Raw genomic sequence first — 21,305 nt, 5'->3', positions numbered from 1 at the left:
AAGTCCTGCACACTTCACAGTGACTTTCCTTCTACCCAAGGCCCCCTCCCCCATTTTTCTAGATTCTAGTCAATAGAAAGTATTTGGGGGCAGATGCTATTTCAATTTGTGTTACTGAGTATATAAATTTTATATAAACTTTATATTGGAGGGGAATTGCATGCATGAGTAATATGTTCATATCATTCCTCCCCTCCCTGAAGCCACGGGGAAACACTGTTTTAAAAGCATACAAAACCAAAAATAAATAAAATAAAACAAGCAAAAACAACACACTCTTTCAGGGAAGCTGGTTCAGCTTACAGCACCTATTTGGTGATGCACAACCCTTCTTAACTCCAGTTCTTGGGGATACAGCAAGCGTTTCTGCACCCCAAGGGCATCTGACATGAATACAGTGTGTGTGTCTGTGTGTGTGTGTGTGTGTGTGTGTGTGTGTGTGTGTAGGCAAACATTCACAAACATGTATAGAACAAAAATAAATCTTTAAAAATGATTTTCCTTATGCCCATATCCAGCTTAAAATGTCCCGTGAAAGCATCAGTACTTGGTAGAATCTATCACACACACCATCCTGACTTAGCCACTAAAATGAAGATAGAAACGGGATTTCTCTCAGAAAACTTGAATAGTGTCATTATTTTACTTAACTTGATAATGAACCTCTTATTTCAAAAATGACTGCTGTTCTTTAATGGTTTGGAAAAATGAAATTGTAACTCCAAGTTTATTATTGACAATTTATGTGTAAGATAAATTTAGCATAATTAGCAAAGTACATAGGCTGGTCCATGGCCTCTGCTACATATGTAGCGGAGGACTGCTTTGTCTGGCCTCGGTAGGAGGGGATGCATTTGGTCCTGTGGATGCCCCAGAAAAGGGAGATGCTAGAGAAGTGAGGTGGGAGTGGTTGGGTGCGTGGGAGAGCACCCTCTTAGAGGCAAAAGGAGGGACAGGGTGGGGACCTGGAAGGGAAATAACATTTGAAATGTAAATAAATAAAATAATAAAAAAATGTCAGTTTCAAGAGAAATCAAAAAGGAGCTTAGGAGAGGAGTAATTATCAAGTGGTTGAAGCTTTAGAAGGAGCTCTGTAAATGCAGGTACTGGTGGCTTCCAGAGCGGAGAACCACCTTGGGTAGTGTGCACTGCATGTAACTGTCCTGTGGTCTGCACTGCTAGGAGAGAGTCACATAGTTGGTGCCACCAGCCTGACCAGTGAGCCACACTGTTCGACTGTGCAGCCTCCCTTCTGTCTGTAGACATCTTATTCTAATACTCACAATGCTCCAAGCAAAGCTTATTCTACTTTTATGCGGCTGACAAAACAAAAGATAAATATTAGGATGATTCAGCCAGCACGATGCCTTCTCTTTCTATGTTAGAAACTTAATTCTCAGAGGCCAGTGTTAGGAACGGCACACGTACTGTATTCTGGTCCAGACCCCAGTTAAAATATAGCTTTGATGAAACAATATCAAATATAAAATGCTCAGTCCTTCTTATTACTTCCCCCCAAATATTTCTCTTCCCTTCTAACAAGTTTCCAGTGCAGTCACGGGCCTGGGGTACATTCCTCAGTTACCTAATGGAATGATAATCACCAGGGCACTGCTTGGTGAATTTACCAGAATATGGTTTTGACAACTGAGGTTTAAACAGGAGAAACATTTTTACCATTGTTCTTCTTTACATGAACAAAGCAAAAGACAAGCAGTTTATGTTAGAAGCCATCCATAGATCATTGGAGGAGGGAGTTTAACGTGTGGGTTTTGTTTTAGGTCATTTCATGCGGCCATTATCAAAAGAGAGTTGTACAGAAGAAACACATATGTTCCATAAGAGTCAGCCCATTGTGTGCCTCTAACAATGTCACATATCCTAATTCCTGCGTGTACTGTTTCGCCAACGTGTAAGTTGACATGCCACCCAAATCGGAACCCCTCAGAGAGTCCAGTGTGTACCTAACCATAAACGCGGATTCATATTTACTGTTTTTAAATGTATGTGAATACTTTAAGATATGAATTCATAAACTAAGACTCGGTAGGTTGCATCTGAAGGCTGTGGGGTGAGAGAGTATGGGACACTGAGTCCCACCTCCACGTTCCTAAGAAAAGCCTCTCTGCATATGCTTTGAACATTAGTTTTACTAGGAGAGTAGATGTGAAAAAAAATTGTATTTCAAAAGCATTTGAAAACTTACCCTGGACAAGAGCAGATCAAAGAAAGAAGTCTCGGCATTTAGAGTCAGAAGGCTCTGGGTTGAGTCTGTCCCTGTGGTAAGAGACGTTGAGGAGGCTCTTAACCCCTCTAACCTCCTGTCCCTACCTCCAAATGTATAAAGACATTTGTTTCAAAAATGTTTCTGCTTCTAAAGCGCTGGCCAACATTTTGTCCTCTTAATGAGTATTTCCTGGGCTTTCCCTGGGCTACTGCTGTTGCAGTTTTAGATTATTTATTTTGTATCCTGTGGTCTGGAAGATGTTTTCAACATAGTAGAGATGTTTTCAATAATAATTTACAGATGTTCAGCATCATAGCTCAAAGAGTAAATACCAGGCAAAGCTAAGTGTTGAAACAATAGCCACCTTCTATAATTTATCATAGTTGCTATTTCTTGAGAAACAGTGACGTTGCTGCACATGACAGGACAGTGACTACCTGCACTCCAGGCTCTTTTACTGGCAAATCTTTCTTAAGCTAGTTCTCAGAGTGGTAAGCATCTCTCCATACAATAAGGAGACTAAAAAGTGTCATTTTCTCAAATGAAACATGTATCTTTGGCCATGGTGGCACTGCCAGTCAAGCACCCTTGCCCATGGTGTGTCTTGATGTTTAGCACACCTTTACCCTCTTGTTTCTCTCCATCCCACTCTCTCTCTGTCTGTCTCCCTCCAAGGCAAATCCGGAACCCCTTATGTGTCTCCTGCACTATTTCAGAAGGAGCTCCCTCCTAACAGCAATCTAATTCACAAATTCCACAGTTAGTTTCTTTAAGTCTTCAGTTTTTCTCCTCTCAGATTTTCCAGATTTTCAAGGAGTTAAAAATGCGAGCCCAGGTCACATCTGGAAGAAAACAGCAAGGCAAAGGGACTTTTCCTCTACTGCATGTGTGCCTCTCTCCTTGCTTGCACTGCAGTAATTTTCCTGCTTAATACTATTCCGGAAATCTTTGACTTTATGTTTTGCTTAAAAATCCATTACTTATCTGTATTCATTTAACTTGTTGACTGTAGTATTTGGAGTTGGATCCACCATATTTGCAGATGCTGGCAATAATTCCACGATTGAATTATACCCAGAACACCACATGCACCATATATAACTTGTAAAAGTCTTATTACACATTTAGCATGAAGTTTTCTAAAGACAACTGTGACATAATATTAAGCTTCAAAAGAAATCCAACAAATGATGGACATGGTAACGGAACTTAGAAACATATGGATTATATACAAGTAAATATACAGGGTGGTGAGGTGGAAGTGGGTGGGTGGGTGGGGGAGCACTCTCAGAAGCAGGGGTAGGGGGATGGGACAGGGGGCCTGCAGAGAGGAAACTGGAACAGGGAATAACATTTAAAATGTAAAAAATAAAATATCCAATAAAAAGTATTAAAATACATGATTATAATCTTTTGAAGATTTATTAATATATTCAATTTCTTGCCTGTTTTCAACATTTCAAATGGGTTTGAGATTAATGTTTTGAATTTAAAGGGGGTGGGTCACTTGTATATGAATATTAAAGTAAAGCCCACTGACAACACTATAGTGTAGTCATTGGATTTCTCTTGGAACTAAGATTTTGGTGACAATATCTTCACTGTTTCCCATGCTCCTCTGCTTTGTCTCTTGACTTTTGTTATTTTTCTCCTGATAGATGTTCTTTTTGCTTTTAGCTTATTCAGTGTTTTCACACCAAGCCTAGGAACTCATCAAAATTATCATTATATAGATCTGATCATTCTCATCCAGAGAAGTGGAAAAATTTCCCCAGGATACAGCAATGTATTGATTCCCCCTCCTTCTATCTCTTAGGGCCCAGGTTTCTTTCTTTGCCAAAAGCTCTTGTTATTACTCACCATGGTTAGAAGCAAAGGGAACTCCATGGCAGAAGGGGGTGGTGGGATTATTTAATAAAATGAGAAGCAACTCTCTGTAGCTAAGGTCTATGTGTAACCCAGGAGTTTACAAACCAAGGCTCCCATCCCTTAAAATTATTGTACAACTGTATTAGGAGGAAGGAAGGTTATATTCCAAAGAAATTATGTATAAAGGTTTATATCACTTTTTTCTTAGAGCTTTGAATTTCACTCTTCAAATCAAATACAATGGAAAGTGTCTGAAGTCCACTTCCTGATTATTCTTCATTCGGCACAAGTGGAGACACTTAAAGCAAGCATCATCTTTTCTTCATAAGGCAAAATTTGTTATTATTACCTTGTTTAAAATAAATAAATTTTTATCATTTGGAAACCTCTGCTTTGCTTGAGATTTAATTAATGAGACACATGGGAACTACAGTTGATTCTACAAATAAAAAATTAAATTGAACGTTGTCCCTGAATGAAAAATCTATAGTTTAAAGAATTAATTGAGCTACTGGTTGTAGAGTTTCTTATATCTGTATGGATGTAGTACCTGTTAATAATAAGCCTATGAACTCCCCCTCCTCCTCTTCTTTTAAGTCACTACAAGGATATCTACAGAGCTACAAAGACTATGAAAATAGGTTATCAACTCATATACTCTTTGTCCTCTATGTAAAGTGGGTGGACAGATGCAGCCAAGGCTGCTTAGGACTAATAAAGACAATATCCTGGCCAAAGGACATGTGTGATGGTGGAAAAGTATGATGGCACAAAGGACCCCAGTAGCACTAATATTTAAGTGAAACACCTTTTCATACAAAGGGGTGGGGGGTGTCCTTGCTTTTGTTAACTAGGGGTGACACATCAATCACCTACTGTCAAGTTCTGCCTAAGTCTCACTATGAACATCTTTTCTGCTAGTCATCCATGCTTATGTCTGTTCTCAGTATCCATCTTCTAACTATTGGTCAAATAAAGATGCTGACAGTCTATAGCTGGGCAGAAGAGAGATGGGTGGAGTTTTGATTCCCGAGCTTGAGGTGGGAGGAGGACCATGAGGAGAGGAGAAGAGTTGGAGAGAGAAGATGCCATAAGGTAGGTGAGCCATGAGGGCTGGCCAGTTGGAGTTGAATGGCCCAGATAGAACAGGGCAACCTAGGGTTGTTGATAGGAAAGTAGATACTAATAGCTTAGAGGGAAGATATCTGCCCAGCTCTAGTGCTAATTAAGGCTTATTATAAACGTAAAAATGTGTCTTTTATTTGGACATTGAATGATCTAAGGTGGGGTAGACACCCCCAATTGAGATTAAATATTTACTACATCATGAAGTGTTAGTCTCATACCAGGCATTTACAGTACCTGGTATTCTTTTTATTTAAAAAAATTTCCACAATGTATTCTAATAATGTTTTCACCCTGCTTCAAGCTTCCTCCCCCGACTCATCCCAGGTTCTCATTGCTCATCTAACTCCACACTCTTTTCTCTTTCTCATTTTCTCCCTTGACCTTTATTTTTACATCAAGAATAAGACCACCCACTCACCCCCCCCCCCCCCGTATTCCCCTACACTGGAGCGTCCAGCCTTCACACTCCTGCCACTGATGCCCAACAAGGCCATCCTCTGCTACATATGTAGCTGGAGCCATGGGTTGGTCGATCTATGCGTATTCTTTGGTTGGTGGTTTAGTCCCTGGGAGCTCTGGTTGGTTGGTATTGTTGTTCTTCCTCTTGAGGTTGCAAACCCCTTCTGCTCCTTCAGTCCTTTCTCTAACTCCTTCACTGGGGACCCTGTTCTCAGTCCAGTAGTTGGCTGAGAAGCAGGGGGAGGGAGGATAGGACAGGGGGCTTCCCAAGGGGAATCCTGGAAAGGGGATAACATATGAGATGTAAATAAAGAAAATATCCAATAAAGGAAAGAAAAGAAAAAGAAAATGAGACCACTAGGATTTAGTGGCTAAAGCTCTGCAATGTCCCAACCTGATTGGAAACAAAGGAACAAAAAACACCTTGCAAATGCCAACAGTGACCTATAAGAAATACCTACCCCTCCTTGTATGTGAGTTGTCTATTGTATCTGCCCCTTCTGTTTCCCATGTCCACACAAGATGCCAGTCATCAGTGAGAACACTCCAGTGAGCTGGGTGTGGACTCAAAAGAAAGCGACCTAGCAAGCTTTGCCAATGGACCCCAAGGAAGAGAAGCATTTGCCATCTCAGTTCTTTCCCTTTCTTTTTAGAAGTAACTGACTGTCATTGATCTTTATTTCCTCTCTAGACCTTTAGCTGTGTGAATCCTTTCAAGGCAAAGGTTCTTAGGGAATAGATCTGCTTCTGAGCAGGTATAACTTGTAGAGTTGATGTCCTTTTTATTGACATTTGAAGTTAGTGTAGAAAGGAATGCATTTGATTATACAGCCAGCAGCTTTTGTCAGTGCATGGGGAAGGGCATTTACTGCCTCTGCTCACCCCAAGTTCAATAAATGAACTACACCATCTAGTGGGGAACCCAGAGGTCGTATCTTGAACTTTTTTGACAGTAAAATAGCCTCTGTTTATCATCTTCTGTATAGGTTAGACTCTGTAATTGAAAAAATAAAAGAATAAAAGGAAGTGTAGTGAGGTGCATGAAGTTGGAGGTGCAGAATGCCTGGGAACAGGATTCTATGCTGACCTGTAAAGTCAAAAACAAAAAAAGATGATTGTGTGAAGAACCTCCATATTAGGCCAGAAATCTCTCTCCCTATTAGTTACATCCACGATATCATTTATCTTATAATTTTGTTGGATAATTTTATGTATGAATGCTGAGTTTATATTATTCCCCATCCCTTCCACTCTTCCCCTGCATTCTTAAATCCATGGTCTCTCTTTAATCATCATTTTATTTACATGTACATAAATAGTATACATATAGTATTGCTGAGTTTACTTTATTTAGTGTTACTTATATCTGTCTTTAGGGCTGACTACTTGTTATTAGATAACTAACTAGGGGGTTCATCCTAAGAAAGAAGATTCTGATTTTCCCTTTTTCAGCTACCCCACCCAGTTTGGCATGTCAAATGGTGTTGCTGTTGTTAAGGTCTTTTTAAAATTATTTATTTATTCACTTTACATCCCAACATCACCCCCTCCTCCCAGTACCCCCTCACATCAGCCCTCCTTCCATTCCACCCTCACCTCTTTTAAGGGAAGCTCCTTTCTGGGTGTCACCCCCTTATACTACCCCCCACCACTGTGCACATCAAGTTACTGCAGGACTAGGCACATCCTCTGCCATTGAGGCCAGACAATGCAATCCACTTAGTGGTGCAGGATCTACAGGCAGGCAGGCAACAGGCTCAGCAACAACAGCTCCCTCTCCACTTGTTGGGGGACCTGCATGAAGACCAAACTGCTCTTCTGCTACACATGTGCATGTGGGACCTAATATATTAACAGAAATAAGTAACATGAATACACACATTTTACTTACAGGAATTACACACAATTCTTCAATAACAGGATACTTGCAGTATTAAAGTTATGTGTACATATATACATACATAAGGAAGTTTTTGTTGTTTTTCCCCACCAGACCTCCAAACTCCGATACATGGTTGATACCTGGAATTCTGAGCATGAAAGAACTGCTAGCTATAGCCCGGGTTGCTAAGGCTAATCCGCAGTAAGGGTAGAACTAATAAGTCTGGTAAAAAAAATTAAGAATTAGAACTTTGTGCACGGTGCTCCCACACACCTTTTTTAGTTCAGCAGTTAACTCACCCCGCCCTGTATCTTGTCAAACTGAGTCCTAAACGTTCCAATGTACATGATCTCTGTCCCCCTGGGGTGCCTACCATCCGTGTTAGTTAGAAGCCTGGAAGTGCACTGACAAATGATCTGTTTAAAAGAAAATCTAGATTTCAGTCCAGTTTTCTGACATTTATTAATGAAACACTGATGTGAAAACCATGATATTCAAGAGAGTACAAACATGCAAAGACAACGCTCGCAAAACACAGAATGATTTATTAATCATTGTGCCCCTCCACTTACCCACGCCCCGAAATCAAGGGTTCTGTTTTTAGATGGAAGATATTTTTATTGCATCTATTCATTTTGCCAATGAAGGAGAGGAGAGCCAGTGTATTATCCAGGATCTCAGTCTCAGCACCACCGGAGACCCACAAGGAACTAGCTCCAGTAGCTCGGATTCCCGGCGTTTCCTGTGGGGAATTTCTACGTCACCGGAAGAAGGGCCGGCTGATAGGCTTTCGGAAAAGCCACGCTTTACAGGGCCGCTGCGCCGGGATGGAGCCACACCTAACATGGACGCGGTGAGTCCCGCCCAGGCCCATCCCCCGATGACACTTCTTCAGAAGACTCAGGAGGCGGCGGAAGCGGAAACGCTGCGGAGGTGGGGGCCGCAGGAAGAGTCTGTCGCGATTCTCGGTCCCTCTCAACCACAAAAACAGACGGAGGGCCGGCGTAAGTGGGCCGCGGCCCGGGAGGCTGTCGCGAAGGTGGAGGTGCGCGGTTGTGGGCAGATGGAGGGGTCCGGGGCTCCCACCGCCCAGATCTTCGATCTTGGGCTCAGGAACTCTTGGGCCTAGAGCGACCGAGAAAGGAGTGTCTGAAATGTAGTTCTGGCTTTGCAGGCCTTGCTCCTAAGGCATCCAGCCTTCTATTCCGCCGTGCAGAGCCCTCTCCGGGTCTTGGTTTCATCAGCCAAATGGGAGGTTTGACCAGACTCTGGGCCCCTCCCCCAACACACACTCTAGGTGTCAGCAATGCAACGAATTTAATGTTGAGTCGTTTAGGCCAGTAAATTGAGGAACGCCTGCCCTCAGTCCGCTGAGGAAGTAGCTCTAGTGTGATGCGGTTAATACATCGTGTGGAAAAAGAAAGGGAGACCCGGGGTTTTGTCCCACTGTTTACTTGGTGGTCATTTCTTTTGGCAGATCACCCAATCGCCCTCATTGTTTTGAACTTGAAATGTCTCATCTGTTCGAGAAAAGCATTGGAGTAGACCCTGGCTTAACCCCTCTCGTACCCCCCCCCCCACTATATAGCAAATGGGAGATACAATAGGTTTTCTGTAAAGCCATGGTTTTTCTGGTGATGGGAGAAATTGGAACATGGTAAAGCACATACTATGTAGTTATAGACTGAGAATATTCTCGTGGCTTTAACTTTTGTTTAAGAATTAACCATTTTTAGATGACTGGAAAGACCCCATCCCTCTTGTCAAAAATTGTGATGTTGCAGTTGTGTGTGGGAGCAGGGTGTTAGGGTATGTATGAGCGAGTTGTAGAGTGTCATCCTTCACACTTAACAGTCATCAGCCTTGGTCAGAGCATTTGATGCTTCCAGCAAAAGACCCTGCTGTTTTTTGAGTTAACATTCCTTTGTAGAAGGTGTTGGGGGAGGGGGGTCATTGCTCTCTCACCTGTGAGTCAGGATGCTCCCTCCCATACTTCTGGTCATTTGTATGTTATTCTGTCCTGATTGTACATGGCCTCTTGGTAGGGAGGTACTAAAGTGCAGAGTCTGGGAAGTGAAGAGGGGAAAAGAATTCCATGGGAACAGCTGGAGGGAAGCCATCATCCATACCAGAAGACTTGACAGTACACCAGGGTCCTGTTTGTAGCTCCTCAGCCATGCTGTGTAAGTAAACCTAATGAATACATTAGTTCCCCGGGGTAAATGTTGGTGGAACTGAACTTTAATTTGTCATTGGGGCCTCATAAGGGAGAGTTATTTCTCTCTAGGAAAGAAATTCAGACAACACTGTGTGTGTGTGTGTGTGTGTGTGTGTGTGTGTGTGTGTGTGTGTTTAAATGGTTGTGAGCCTGAGGTGCACATTTTATCTTTACTCAAAAGGACATCACAGAAAAGGAAGGAAAAACTAGGTTTCACTAAAGTTAGGTGGTGTGAAAATTGGTTTTGAACTAGCATTGAAGGCCAAGGTCCTTACTTCAGAAGTGGGACATTCTGCCGCAGGGACAGACAGCTATCATTCCTCTGCTCGTTTTCCTCATCTGTAAAATAAAGATTTCTTGCTCAGTGTGGATGGATGGCACTTCGAGAACAAGAGGGTACGTCCTAGATACTGGATCCATCAAGTGTTCTGTGAAAATTAGGTGATTTGCAAGGTTACATTGACTTAACAAACTGAAGCCAACCGAAGATAAAGAGGCATTAGAATAAACAGGAATGACCTTGGCAGTGTAGGACTGTTGGGGGGATTTAAGAAGATCTTTGCTCTGTGTTTATGTTTGTTGTTTAGGGTAATGAGATGCCATTTGATCATAGTAGGTTGGGAGATTGAGGGAGGAACCAGACATGTAGAATCTAAGAAGATAAGCCATGTGAGGCTTTGCTGCCACCTCATCCTACCAAAGAGTGAATGAATGAGTGAGGCGACGAGGAATGCGGAGATACTAGGAACCAAGAGAAAGGGGTTCAAGAGAATTGTCATTGACTAGACACAGATCAAGACATTGATTCAAACTTGTGGGAAAAAGAAATCTTAACAGATCCCTGCAATTTCGGCTAGTTTTGTCCTGTTAGTTTAGCTCTTCTCTGTGAAATACTTGTGTTCCAGAGTGCCATGTGTGAGTTGAGAGGAGGAGTAATTACTCCTTTCTAATTGGTAGTTAGTGATAAAAAATACTGACAAGATAGATTAGGTAGAGGAAGATTGTCAGATGAGAGGGGTTTACGGAGTCCAGGAGGTAGGGTATTATTTGTAGGAACAGGTGATTTCAGACTTATGCATGGCTGTGTTAAGTAAATCTATGATAGAAGAACACAATTAAAAAGGTGTGATTTCAAGCTCTGTGGTAGAAGAACACAATTTAAAAAGTGTGATTTCAAGCAAGAGGGAGTTAAGAGTATTAAAGCTTCAAACAGGCTCAATTTCGGGAGCAACCCGAATGATTTTGTCAGGTTATTATAGTGTGTTCACATGGCTGAAGGAGAAGGCCTTAGACGTATTTTAGAAAGACCTGGTTTAAAGGGCATTGGCAAAGAACTCAGGCTTAAGACTGTCTTGGGATGCCAGGACAGAATCGAAGCTTCCTTGCTCAAGCTATGGCAAGCAGGCTCCTGTGGAATGATAATATACTACCCAGGTAGTGATGGCTACTCTGTGGAACCCCATTTTTATAGAGGGGGGTATGGTCAGAATTGTAATAGAAGCATCCTGAAGCTAGTCTCTAGGCCTCAAGAAGTAGCTGTGGTGGCTGAGGACCAACAGTCATAGATTGTTGATGTATCTGTGATATAGGTGGGGAATTCTGGGTCTGCTGAGCCTGACTGACTTCTTGACTTACATGCTCTAGTTCTTTTTTCATCCAATAGAGCCTCTGAAATTTTATTTGTAATTCTGTTGCATTAGACTAGCAGGAGAGAGAAATGCTACTGTCCTATTCTCAGATGAGTTTATAACCCACAAAACATCAGCAGTGTGACTAGGTAGTCTCTGAGGGCCCCTTAGCATTTAATATTAAGGGATAAATTTATCGTCACTGTCAGATTAACATTTCTTGGAGGTTCAGAGCCTCCAGAAATTGTTGACCTTAGAAATAATGCTTGATATTTTAAAATGTCAGCTTCATATGTTTGCATTTATGTGCTGCTTATGGTCATCCCTCTTTCACCCACGTGGTACACCCTTCCCCTGTTGCTGAGAATTAGATTTGCCTTCACCCTCTCTTTTAGCCTTCTACTCCCTCAAGCCCTTTTTTGCATTTTTACAGGGAAGCAGAATGCTAGGTGCTGGGTGGTATGGGGATGTAGAAGCTGGGAAGAAGGGAAAATGAAGACTACATGTGGTGGTTTCCTTCATCTTGACTTGCTTTTTAACCCTGCCTGCCAGAAAGGAAAAACACAGTAGTCTCCTAACCAAAGAGATACTATCCTCTTGGGACTTTGTCATGAATCCCTTGGTGTTTTCTTCACATGCAGGAGGAGCACAGGGCCCTGTTCCTCAGTGTTTGAGGCAGTGCTCATCATAGCTTAGCTTGTTTTTTGTTTTTTAAAGTAAATAGGGTGATGCTCATTTAAGTTGGACAGTTCTGTTGTCTTTTGTCAACGTGCACCAAGGCTAAGGACAGTAAAGGAGCCCTTGAGTGACAAAGATCTTCCTCCTAAATGTTCCCAGAGGTACCTGCTTGTATTGAAGAGGGCTTCCCCTTGGCTGTCATCATCCTGATGACTCTTACCCAGTGTCATCTCAGGTTCTCCCGTCACCAAAGGCTTACAGCCTCTTAAACCTGGCAGGTGTGTTCTTGTAAGTACAGGATGGATTTGCAAGAGCACATGCTTAATTATATGCCTGATGGAAGAGCTGTGTATAGCCTGTGAGTCCTGATAATTTAGGTTTTGTCACTGGTGTTTGGTTTCAGATATATTTGATAGGCTGACTAGACTTTCATGGGCTTGTCGAACAGCTATCTTCTTTGTGATTTACCTCTATAATGTTGGAATTCTAAACACACGGATTTTGTGAACTTAGTTATATTAGTTAACTTGGAATTTTAAGTATATATGAGACCGAGGGTTACTAAATATGCCTCTAAAAGAGCACTGCAGAGTAATAATGCATAATCTCAGATAGTAGTCATAAAAGCAAGGTGCTTTAAGTGGATTCAGTGGGGGCAAAAATGGAAGAGTACGACCTCCCCTATCAGCCTCCTGATGTAAAGGTCTGTCGCTTACCCCATGTCATCTCAAGCCCTCCCTTCACCGAAGCCTTATAGCTAAGGAAAAGTCAGGAGCATGTCTTTTGAAGGGCTGTCAAAATTCTTAAACCTGAGCATGTGTTCAGTTCCTGGAGGGTTATTCTGAACACCTGGCAGTCCCTAGATAACTAGGGCTCTTGGAGTTAATAGTGTTTTAGAGCTTTCATACTGTAAATAGCTATTATGTGTGTTCTGTTGGGTTAACCTGACAGTACTTACTGCTGAGGTTCTTGGATTATTGGATGTTATTGGTAGCAAACTGCTCTCAGGAGTGTGAAATGCTTAGTGGGCACATGTGGAATAATGGGTTTCTTATGAGTGAAGGCTTGTTAGTCCTGGAGGTGAGCTCGAAATCCTTTCCTGGCAGAGCTTTGACATCTAACATTGCACAAAGTGTTGTAGAAGCCTATGCCCCATAGAGTACTCAGATGAAAGAAGTGTTCACAAAGCACCTACAATTTAAATTGATTTGTGAAGGCTATTAGTTTTCTAGACTAGAGAGAAGGGGGGGCAGGAAGGGGAGGGGAGAGTAAAGAAAGGTGACTGTTCCTGCCAGAATAAATCACATAAGGCAAGAGCCCTGCTTAGAAAGCTGAGCGGATGCTGCTGTACCAGGGCGTCATGGGTAAGGGTTAGAAGATGAGATTAGAAAAGTGGTTTGAGGCTGGACTGCAAAGATCCTCACCCTTTAGGAGCCACGGTTCCTTGGAGACCGATTTTCTTGTCTTGTCTTGTATTTTCTTGTTCTTTTCTTTTTTTCATTTTAAAAGAAATCCCATAAGCATGAGCAATCTGAAAAGCTCAGTGATTGAGATGAACATGAGACAAAAAGTTTCTTTTTCTTGTCCATCTGCTCTTTATTTTCAGTAGCAACCACTGTTCATATTGTATAAAAAACCACTGACATATTTGTCATTTACTGTTGTCTACATAAAATCATACTTAGTCAATGCAATGCTTTTTATGTTTGTTTATACCTAGTTAGAAGAATGTGTCGAAAGGGTTACTGTAGCTTCAGTGTGATAAGTAAGCATTTACTAGGTGAACTATCTACTGAAGCCTGAGCTCTGCTTGCCTATGCTGTAGGCCTGGATGGCACACTGCTGGGTACCACACAGAAAGCCATCAACCACAGCAGCATATATGGGGATTGATAGAGTCCCAGAGGCCAGTGGGAATGCATGTAGTAATAGTATGGGGGGAAAATAGGTGGTAGCTCACTGAGTAGTCATGGAGAGTGAGAGGTCTGGGTGTGTTTAGGACTTTCAGAGTTTATAGTGTAGGAGTTCAGTGAACTACAGTGGAGGACAGTGTGTGCTGTGTGTTGGGTTTGCATTTGTAGTACCTGAAGCCTTAGGAATAGGTGCAGTTGGTCAGTGAGAAGTGGGTTTCAGGGGAACTGGCAACAGGGACAAAAGAGTAGGCACAGAGAGATCACTTGGGAAATTAGTGATGAGTGGTCCCAGAGAACAGGATCGTTTGGAGCCCAAGCCCAAGAAGCAGGTTCAGGAGGAACTGTAACAGAAGAAGTTTCAGCTGGATAAGAGCGGCAGAAACAGGAAAATGTGGGTGTGGTATAGTCAGAAGCTGGTTTGTATATTTATTTTTGAGGCAGTTTCATAACTGATTTTGCTACTATTATGAATCGTAATATCTGAAATGCAGGACATCTGATATATGACCCCCCCCCCAACAGGGTCACAGCTCACGGGTTGAGAACTGTTTTATCCCATGCTATTATGTGCTTTTTGATAAGAACCCACACATGGCTCTATAATCTTTATTTCCTTGCTTCCTGGGTTGGTACTAGTAGAAGTAACCAAGTAGGAAATTTGCATAGGGTTGTGTATAGAACTTGGAACCCAGACCCTGGTGAGCATGCTGACTCCACAAATTTTCAGTGAGGGCAGAGGGGATGAGAACACAGACAAGCATAGGATATAAGGATTATTTAGACCATGTTTGTTTCTGTTGGTTGCTGAAGCAGAGGAGCCCTGGGATCTATGTATATTTCAGTTGCTGTGTCCTTTTATTCCGGGGTGCCCAAACTTCCCAAGTACAGTGTGTGCTCGCCTTGACAGGCTGGTGTTTCATCTTGTTGAGGATTAAGAACCCTGCTAAACAGTTCAGCCTCATCTCCCTTCCATTTCACCGTCTTCATCCTAACACCAGTAGTTTTGTTTCGATTTTTGAAAACATTCTTTCCCAGAGAAAGTTCAGCATATCCGGGAAGTGGGGTAACCCTAAGTGTGTGAGGACCTCAGTGAATGTGTTTTGTTAACATGGGTACAGCTTCTCAAACCTAGAGGGAAATGGCACAAACCCTTCCTCTTCTGATCCCATGTGGATGTTGATAATATATGCAGAAAATGGCCACCATAGCTTTCCCTCCTGAATGTCTCCAGCCTAAAGATGGCTCCCTACAGAGACAGCTTGCCTTTTGAGAGTAGCTGAGTCTGTTTCCTTGTCCAGCTGTACATCAGAAACCTTGCCTCCCTGTTCAACTCTGCAGTGATCATCCAGGAAGCTGCAGTTTCTCCCTCAGATTCCAGCCCATCTCTGACTTGCAGCATTTCTGTCTGCCCAGTAAGATCCAGCCCCCAGGGATCCACCCAAGAACATGGAGGCATATGCTACTGGGGCCTCCTAGAGTGCTTTCTTTTTTTACTTCCCTACTCCTTTTTTGCCCAATTTTCTGATCATCCCTCAGATATCATTTCAATTGGCCCTTCCTTTAAAAAAGCCAGCAAAGAATGAAAGAGGCTGGTGTGCTATGTGCTACTTTCCTTTCTTTATACCACTTATCTCAGCTTGAAGTTCTAAGTTCATTTACATGGTTCCCTACCTCCTCACTGACTTCCAAGGTCTTTTGTTCACGATGCTAGGCTACACACTACAGGTTTTCAAAGTATGTGAAGGCATGTGTGACTTAAAGAATTACCTGAATAAATCTGATTCCACTTGTCAACTCTGTCTACAATGGTCCTTTAATGCTAAAGAGGCCCAGATTTCATAACTATTCCATATCTGGACCACCATCATTAAAATATTTCCAGACTCACATACCATACACAGAACAAAATGTGTCGTTGCTCATCTCATTTTCCTTCCCTCATCCTCTCCCCTTACTGAGGTTTCATTTTAAAAGCAAATTGTATATGCTCTATAAAAGTGAGTTTGTCCTTCAGAAGTGCAAGCTCTGTATGGTGTTTTGTTTTGTCTGTTTGTTTGTTTTTAAGGGGAGTGTCTACAGTTTGGTTTTATTCCATTCACAGAAGGTAAGGTTTCATCCCCTCACTTTATGGTAGGAGAAAGAAGAATTTAAAAGGTCGATTCCTCTCCTGGAAGTAGTAATTTGTGGCAGATGAAAAACGAGAGTCCTATAGAGGCTCTGCTGTGTTGGGCTAGCTTATAAGAAATGCTGGATTCCTTGGTATTAATGACACACAGGTGAGGTAAGGGTGCAACTGAACTTGATAGCTGAAAGGGTCGTTCCTGTGAGTTCAGACAGGCCTTTACATAGCCATTGTGAATGCATGTTTCTAGTCATGAGCTCCTTACCAGAAGCAGTTTTGCTACCTAGTTCAATTATCTTGCTTTACACACTGAAGAAACTGAAGTCTGGAGAAACTGAATGCACGAGCTGGGTGGGAGTCTCAGAATGCAAATTAGAAAGTAGGACTTTATTCTTGGGTTCTATTCACTCTAAACTATTCAGGAAAAGATATTGTGTCTTTAGAGGAGATTATTACTTTTGAAATTCGCATATGGCGTACTGTTGTAATAGCATGAGTATTTTGAACCTTTGCCCTTTAGTTACCCCGAATGAATATTCTAACTCACTGTAACAGGGACACTTTGTTTGAGTTTGGTGTGTTTTAGGCTGCGCTACTCTGTTTGCCTCGCAGGTGTTTTGAATTAAAATCAGCAGAGATTTGGTCTCACACTAAGGGGAAGCACAGCCATGGGACCAAGAAAGAAAAGTGTCAAAGTGTGTGTGATGGACAGCGAGGTCCCTGAGGAAATGACAGCTGATGAAGAGAAGGACTACATGAACCAGCTGTCACATGAAGTGCTGTGTCATATTTTCAGGTGGGATGTTGTTTGGATTACTTTTATGTAGCTGTAATTATGTATGTAAAAGTAAAAACTTGTTTTATAAAGCTTTTCTTTATTTTACCATATATGCACTAATGTTTTGCTGGCATATGTTTGTGTGCCATATGCAATGCATGTCTGTGTCTGTCCCATGTATGTGCCTAGTGCCCATGAAATCAAGAGAGGGTGTTGGATCCCCTAAGTCTGGGGTTGTAGATGGTTGGTATACACTGGTAGCAGGGACTTGAACCTGCAAGAATAGCAAGCGCTCTTAACTGTTGAGCCATTTTCAGGCCTCCAAGAAACTGTTAAAGTTTATTTTTCTTACTCAAACTATATTTTAAGAACTATTTATTAAACCAAGAAAGAAAAAAATGTTATTCCAGTTTTCATTCTTTCATTATTTCCATCAATACCATTCAGAGACCTGAATCTTTTCTGGAGTTAGAGGCCCAAGTTGGTTTCCTCAGTCTGCCATTCTCTGAGACAGGTGTTCTAGGACTTGGTAGCAAAGCAATGTTTGGAAAGCACTTGTTGATCCTGAATTTTGTTCTCCAGTCTTTATGTTGACCATTTTAGTCTTTGCTTTCTAGTCTAGCAATGGTACATGCGACACAGTACTTAAAATTTCCTTGTCTTACATATGGTTATTTTTGGTTTGTGTTTTTTCGGAACTTACAAATTAAATTTTCTAAGCATCTAGGTTTTTTTTTTAGATAATTATCATTAGTTTAGATTATTCACCTAGAAAAATATCCTACCTAGTAAGTTCTCACAAATATGTTGAATTGTACACACATTAATATTTTCAGATTATAAGGTTGTTAAGTAGTAATAAGTTATTTAAGGAGTCATGAGTACTTTGTTTTTGTAATATACTGTTGAATTTTTAAAATCTTTTGTAGCTTTTATCTTCAGTGGCACAGTATGGTTTTTGATAGTTAATATCTGAGAATAAAAGGCCCAATTAAAACAGTAGGTACCTTTTCTATTATAACAAAATGATATTAATATTTATGTGCTAGAAAAAGTATGTATAAAGACAGCTAACTGTACCAGTGTTCAACTGCATTTTAGAATTCAGTAACTAAAATGTAGTTAGGTTAAGAGCTGAAGAAGAATAGCAGGGCAAATGGTAAAACAGACAAACTGGGCTACGTATGTGAATTCAAGTTCATGAAGAGATCCAGCTTAAAAGGTTGGTTTTCACATTGTGGAAAATATAGATAGGTGATGATCTCAGAGCCTACAAACATTTGGAGAAAAAAGCATGTCTGTATCTCAGATATTCCAGCTTTATTATAAATGGAGTTAAAATTTTAAAGTACAGTTATAATTGTTAGATGTTGATTGATGGTCACTATATGCTGTACATTACCTTGAACGATCATGCTGACCCCATTAAAATGTGCAAAAATTGTGTCTCAGAAAAATTTAAAATGTTTGGATATAGTGTGGACATATTGGACCATATTTTACATTGGAAGCAGATACTAGTTTATAGTTGTGTGGGTTATTCAAATGTAAAGATGAGAGTCAGGCAAAGGGGTCTTGCACTGTTTCTAATGAACTTGAGCACATTAACTGAATGCAGAAACTCTGAGCTCCGCTGAGTTCGTGGACTGGGTTTTTATAGAATAAATAGGTTATGTTTTAGTTTTAGGCTCCTAAAATTTTTATCTTAAGACTCCTGTTATAATTGTGTGGTAAATACTTAACATATTCTTGAGACAAAAGAAAAAAAATAGTTGGTTTCCCTTTAAAAGAAAGTTAATTTTTGTATACTCTTTTCTAAAATGTACTTATGTACTTTTGTAATATGGTTTTTATTAGTTTATGAAGAATTAGAATTCATTATGCTATTTTTTTATGTAAAATTTGGTTTTGTTATGTTTCCATCCTCTGCCTCTCTTGCCCCACTTTCTGTGTGTCCTTTTAAAGCTGAATTTCTAACCACATTCATCATAGAAAAACATATCCTAGGCAAGGTTTAATGAAAAATCATCCTGATTTCTTTTTAAATGTTACTCAAGTTATAAAGCTAATTCAGGCAAATATTTTGGATAATAGTAAAACTATTGGAATAGTGTAAAACGTGATTTAGAAAGCAAATTCATTGTTTTTTGTTGCTTATATAATACGTAGTCATATATCTTCTGAAAATTATTTTAAGCTCTAGTGAGTAACAGTAATGTTTTTATTGGAAATTTAATTGATTTTATTCTCTTTATTTAAATAGCTTTGGGGAAGGGCCAGTGGTAGGAACACAGTACAGCAGAAAGATTCTGAACATGCACATGCACACTTTGCTGTTGGAATTAGAATCAGCCTGCAGTATGTGGGCATTGCTGTACTTCCCACTTACCTAGCTGTAGGCTTAGCTTTTCTAGCCAGTTTCAGTACATGTGAGATGGCCTAATAGGAGCCCTACCTGATGAGTGACGCTTCCTGCACATGAGGAAGTTTAGGAATTTGTTCCATAGTTATAGGTTGTGTTGAAGGAACCAGTGAAGAATGCTGCAGACTCATCCAGGAGATGTGGCAGCAGAACTAGCCCTGCAGCTCCTGCCTTCTTGACACAGGAGCTGTTAGCTAGAGAACCAGGGACAGGGTGACACCAAGGAGGAAAAAGGAACTGGACAAGGGTTGTGTGGCAAAAGGACAATCAGCTGCTCTCCTTGTAGTACAATTATGGCACTGTACCCTCTGAGTAAAAGGCAACTTCCACTTAACAGTCTAGATGCATATAGAGGCCTTTTAAGGGCAAAGATGAGGTTTTCTGCTATTTAAAAATAGATGTTGGTGTCATTAGAAACTAGATAGAAACAGGTTGGTTGTTAGTTTAGCAAGGAGATAAGATTGGGAAGAGTCACCTGCTGGGTGAAGCATCTCATAGGACAGCCATGCCAGGCTCCTGTCTACAAGCATAACAGAATATGATTTATAGTATCAGGGATTGGTACTTGCCCAGGGAATCAGTCTCAAGTGGGCAAGTTATTGGTTGGACATTCCCTCGGTCTCTTCTCCATCCTCTGTGCCTGCATTTCTTGTAAGCAGGATACATTTTGGGTTGAAAGTTTTGTGGATGGGCTGGTATCTCTCTTGCTCCACTGGGGTTCCTGCCTGTCTACAGGAGGTGGCCTCTTCAGGTTTCATATTCCCAATGAAGTTAGTCACAGTTATGGTCATCCTCACTGATTCTTGGGCTCATCCTTTATCCCATCTCTGGTCCTGGAGATGTCCCCTCACACCCCCCCCCCCCATCTCTTCACCCCCACCAGTTGCAGATTTCCATTTATTCTCATGGCCATCTGGCCATCTCTCCTGTCCCTCCCCATACCTGATCCTGAACCCCCCATTCCCCTCCTCATCCCCTCTAACTCCCAATTCCCTCCCTCCATCTGCCTTAGTGGATGGAACTTGGGGACTCTTACAGAAGAATAGAAAGGATTACAGGCTCCAAGGGGGATGGGAATGCCACATGAAGATCAACAGAATCAACTAACCTGGACCCTTGGGGGGTCTCAGAGACTGAACCACAAAAACCAGAGAACATAACACAGGCTGGACCGAGGCCTCCCCGCACTTAATAGCAGGTGTGCAGCTTGGTTTTCTTGTGGGTCCTGAAGAACTGGAGCAGAGGCTATCCCAAAAGCTGTTGCCTGTATGTGGGATATGTTTCTCTAGCTGGGCTGCTTTGTTTGGCCTCAGAGTAGCCTTGAAGACTTAAAAGTGCTGGGGGCAGGAGTGTGGGAGAGATACCTAGGAAGGCCCCTACCCACCCAGGGGAGAAGGGGAGGGGGGGAAGGAATTGGGAGGGAGTGACCTGGAGGGGGGCAGTGAAAGGGATATATCTATCTATCTATCTATCTATCTATCTATCTATCTATCTATCTATCGATATCTATATATATGTATATCGATAGATAGATATATAAAGGAACACTGGGAAGAGAGGAAAGGCTTTAGCAACACGTATGGCAGTACTTGTGAAGAATGTATGCCCAAGTCAGCACACATGGATTGGGTGTGGAGAAAGGCATTTCAAGGAGCAGTGAGAGTTAGGAGGTATCTGTAGGGAACCCATGCTGTGAAGGTAACTGGGATGTTGGCTGCCATCCCATTCTTTCTGTCTCTCCTTTCTTCCCTTGTCTGCTGAGGGATTAGTTTGTTCTTTTTTTTGCACTGTTTTTGCCTTTGATATGTTTATTTTTATTTACATATTTTGCCTTTGAACATTTAAGGGAAATATTGTAGGTTTTATTAACTGTGGCATGGAAAGAGTTTAGCACTTTATTTGGGTACTCAGTATTTGCAACTTACCTGTAATTAAAAGATGAATGGGGGCTGGAGAGTCGTTTTAGTGGTTAAGAACACTT

At 41.4% G+C, this 21,305-nt stretch overlaps 1 protein-coding gene across 6 annotated transcripts in view; it reads left to right on the top strand.

The window, feature by feature from the left end:
* Nucleotides 1-8,488: 8,488 nt before the first annotated feature.
* FBXO38 (F-box protein 38) overlaps nucleotides 8,489-21,305 on the top strand; it is a 46,870-nt gene continuing 34,053 nt past the window's right edge. For 4 of the 6 annotated variants that reach the window (XM_080919690.1, XM_080919688.1, XM_080919689.1 and 1 more), the window contains exons 1-2: nucleotides 8,489-8,610; nucleotides 16,737-16,920. In XM_080919690.1, the coding sequence (XP_080775816.1) occupies nucleotides 16,793-16,920 (128 nt within the window). In that variant the 5' untranslated portion in view covers nucleotides 8,489-8,610; nucleotides 16,737-16,792. Of the gene's footprint in view, nucleotides 8,611-9,621; nucleotides 9,749-16,736; nucleotides 16,921-21,305 lie in introns of those variants that run through there. The other 2 variants (XM_080919687.1, XM_080919686.1) reach the window with 2 other exon arrangements.

This window comes from Micromys minutus (assembly GCF_963924665.1).
Source record: "Micromys minutus genome assembly, chromosome: 8".
Lineage (NCBI taxonomy): Eukaryota > Metazoa > Chordata > Mammalia > Rodentia > Muridae > Micromys > Micromys minutus.
This window is presented reverse-complemented; position numbering and strand designations above follow the sequence as displayed.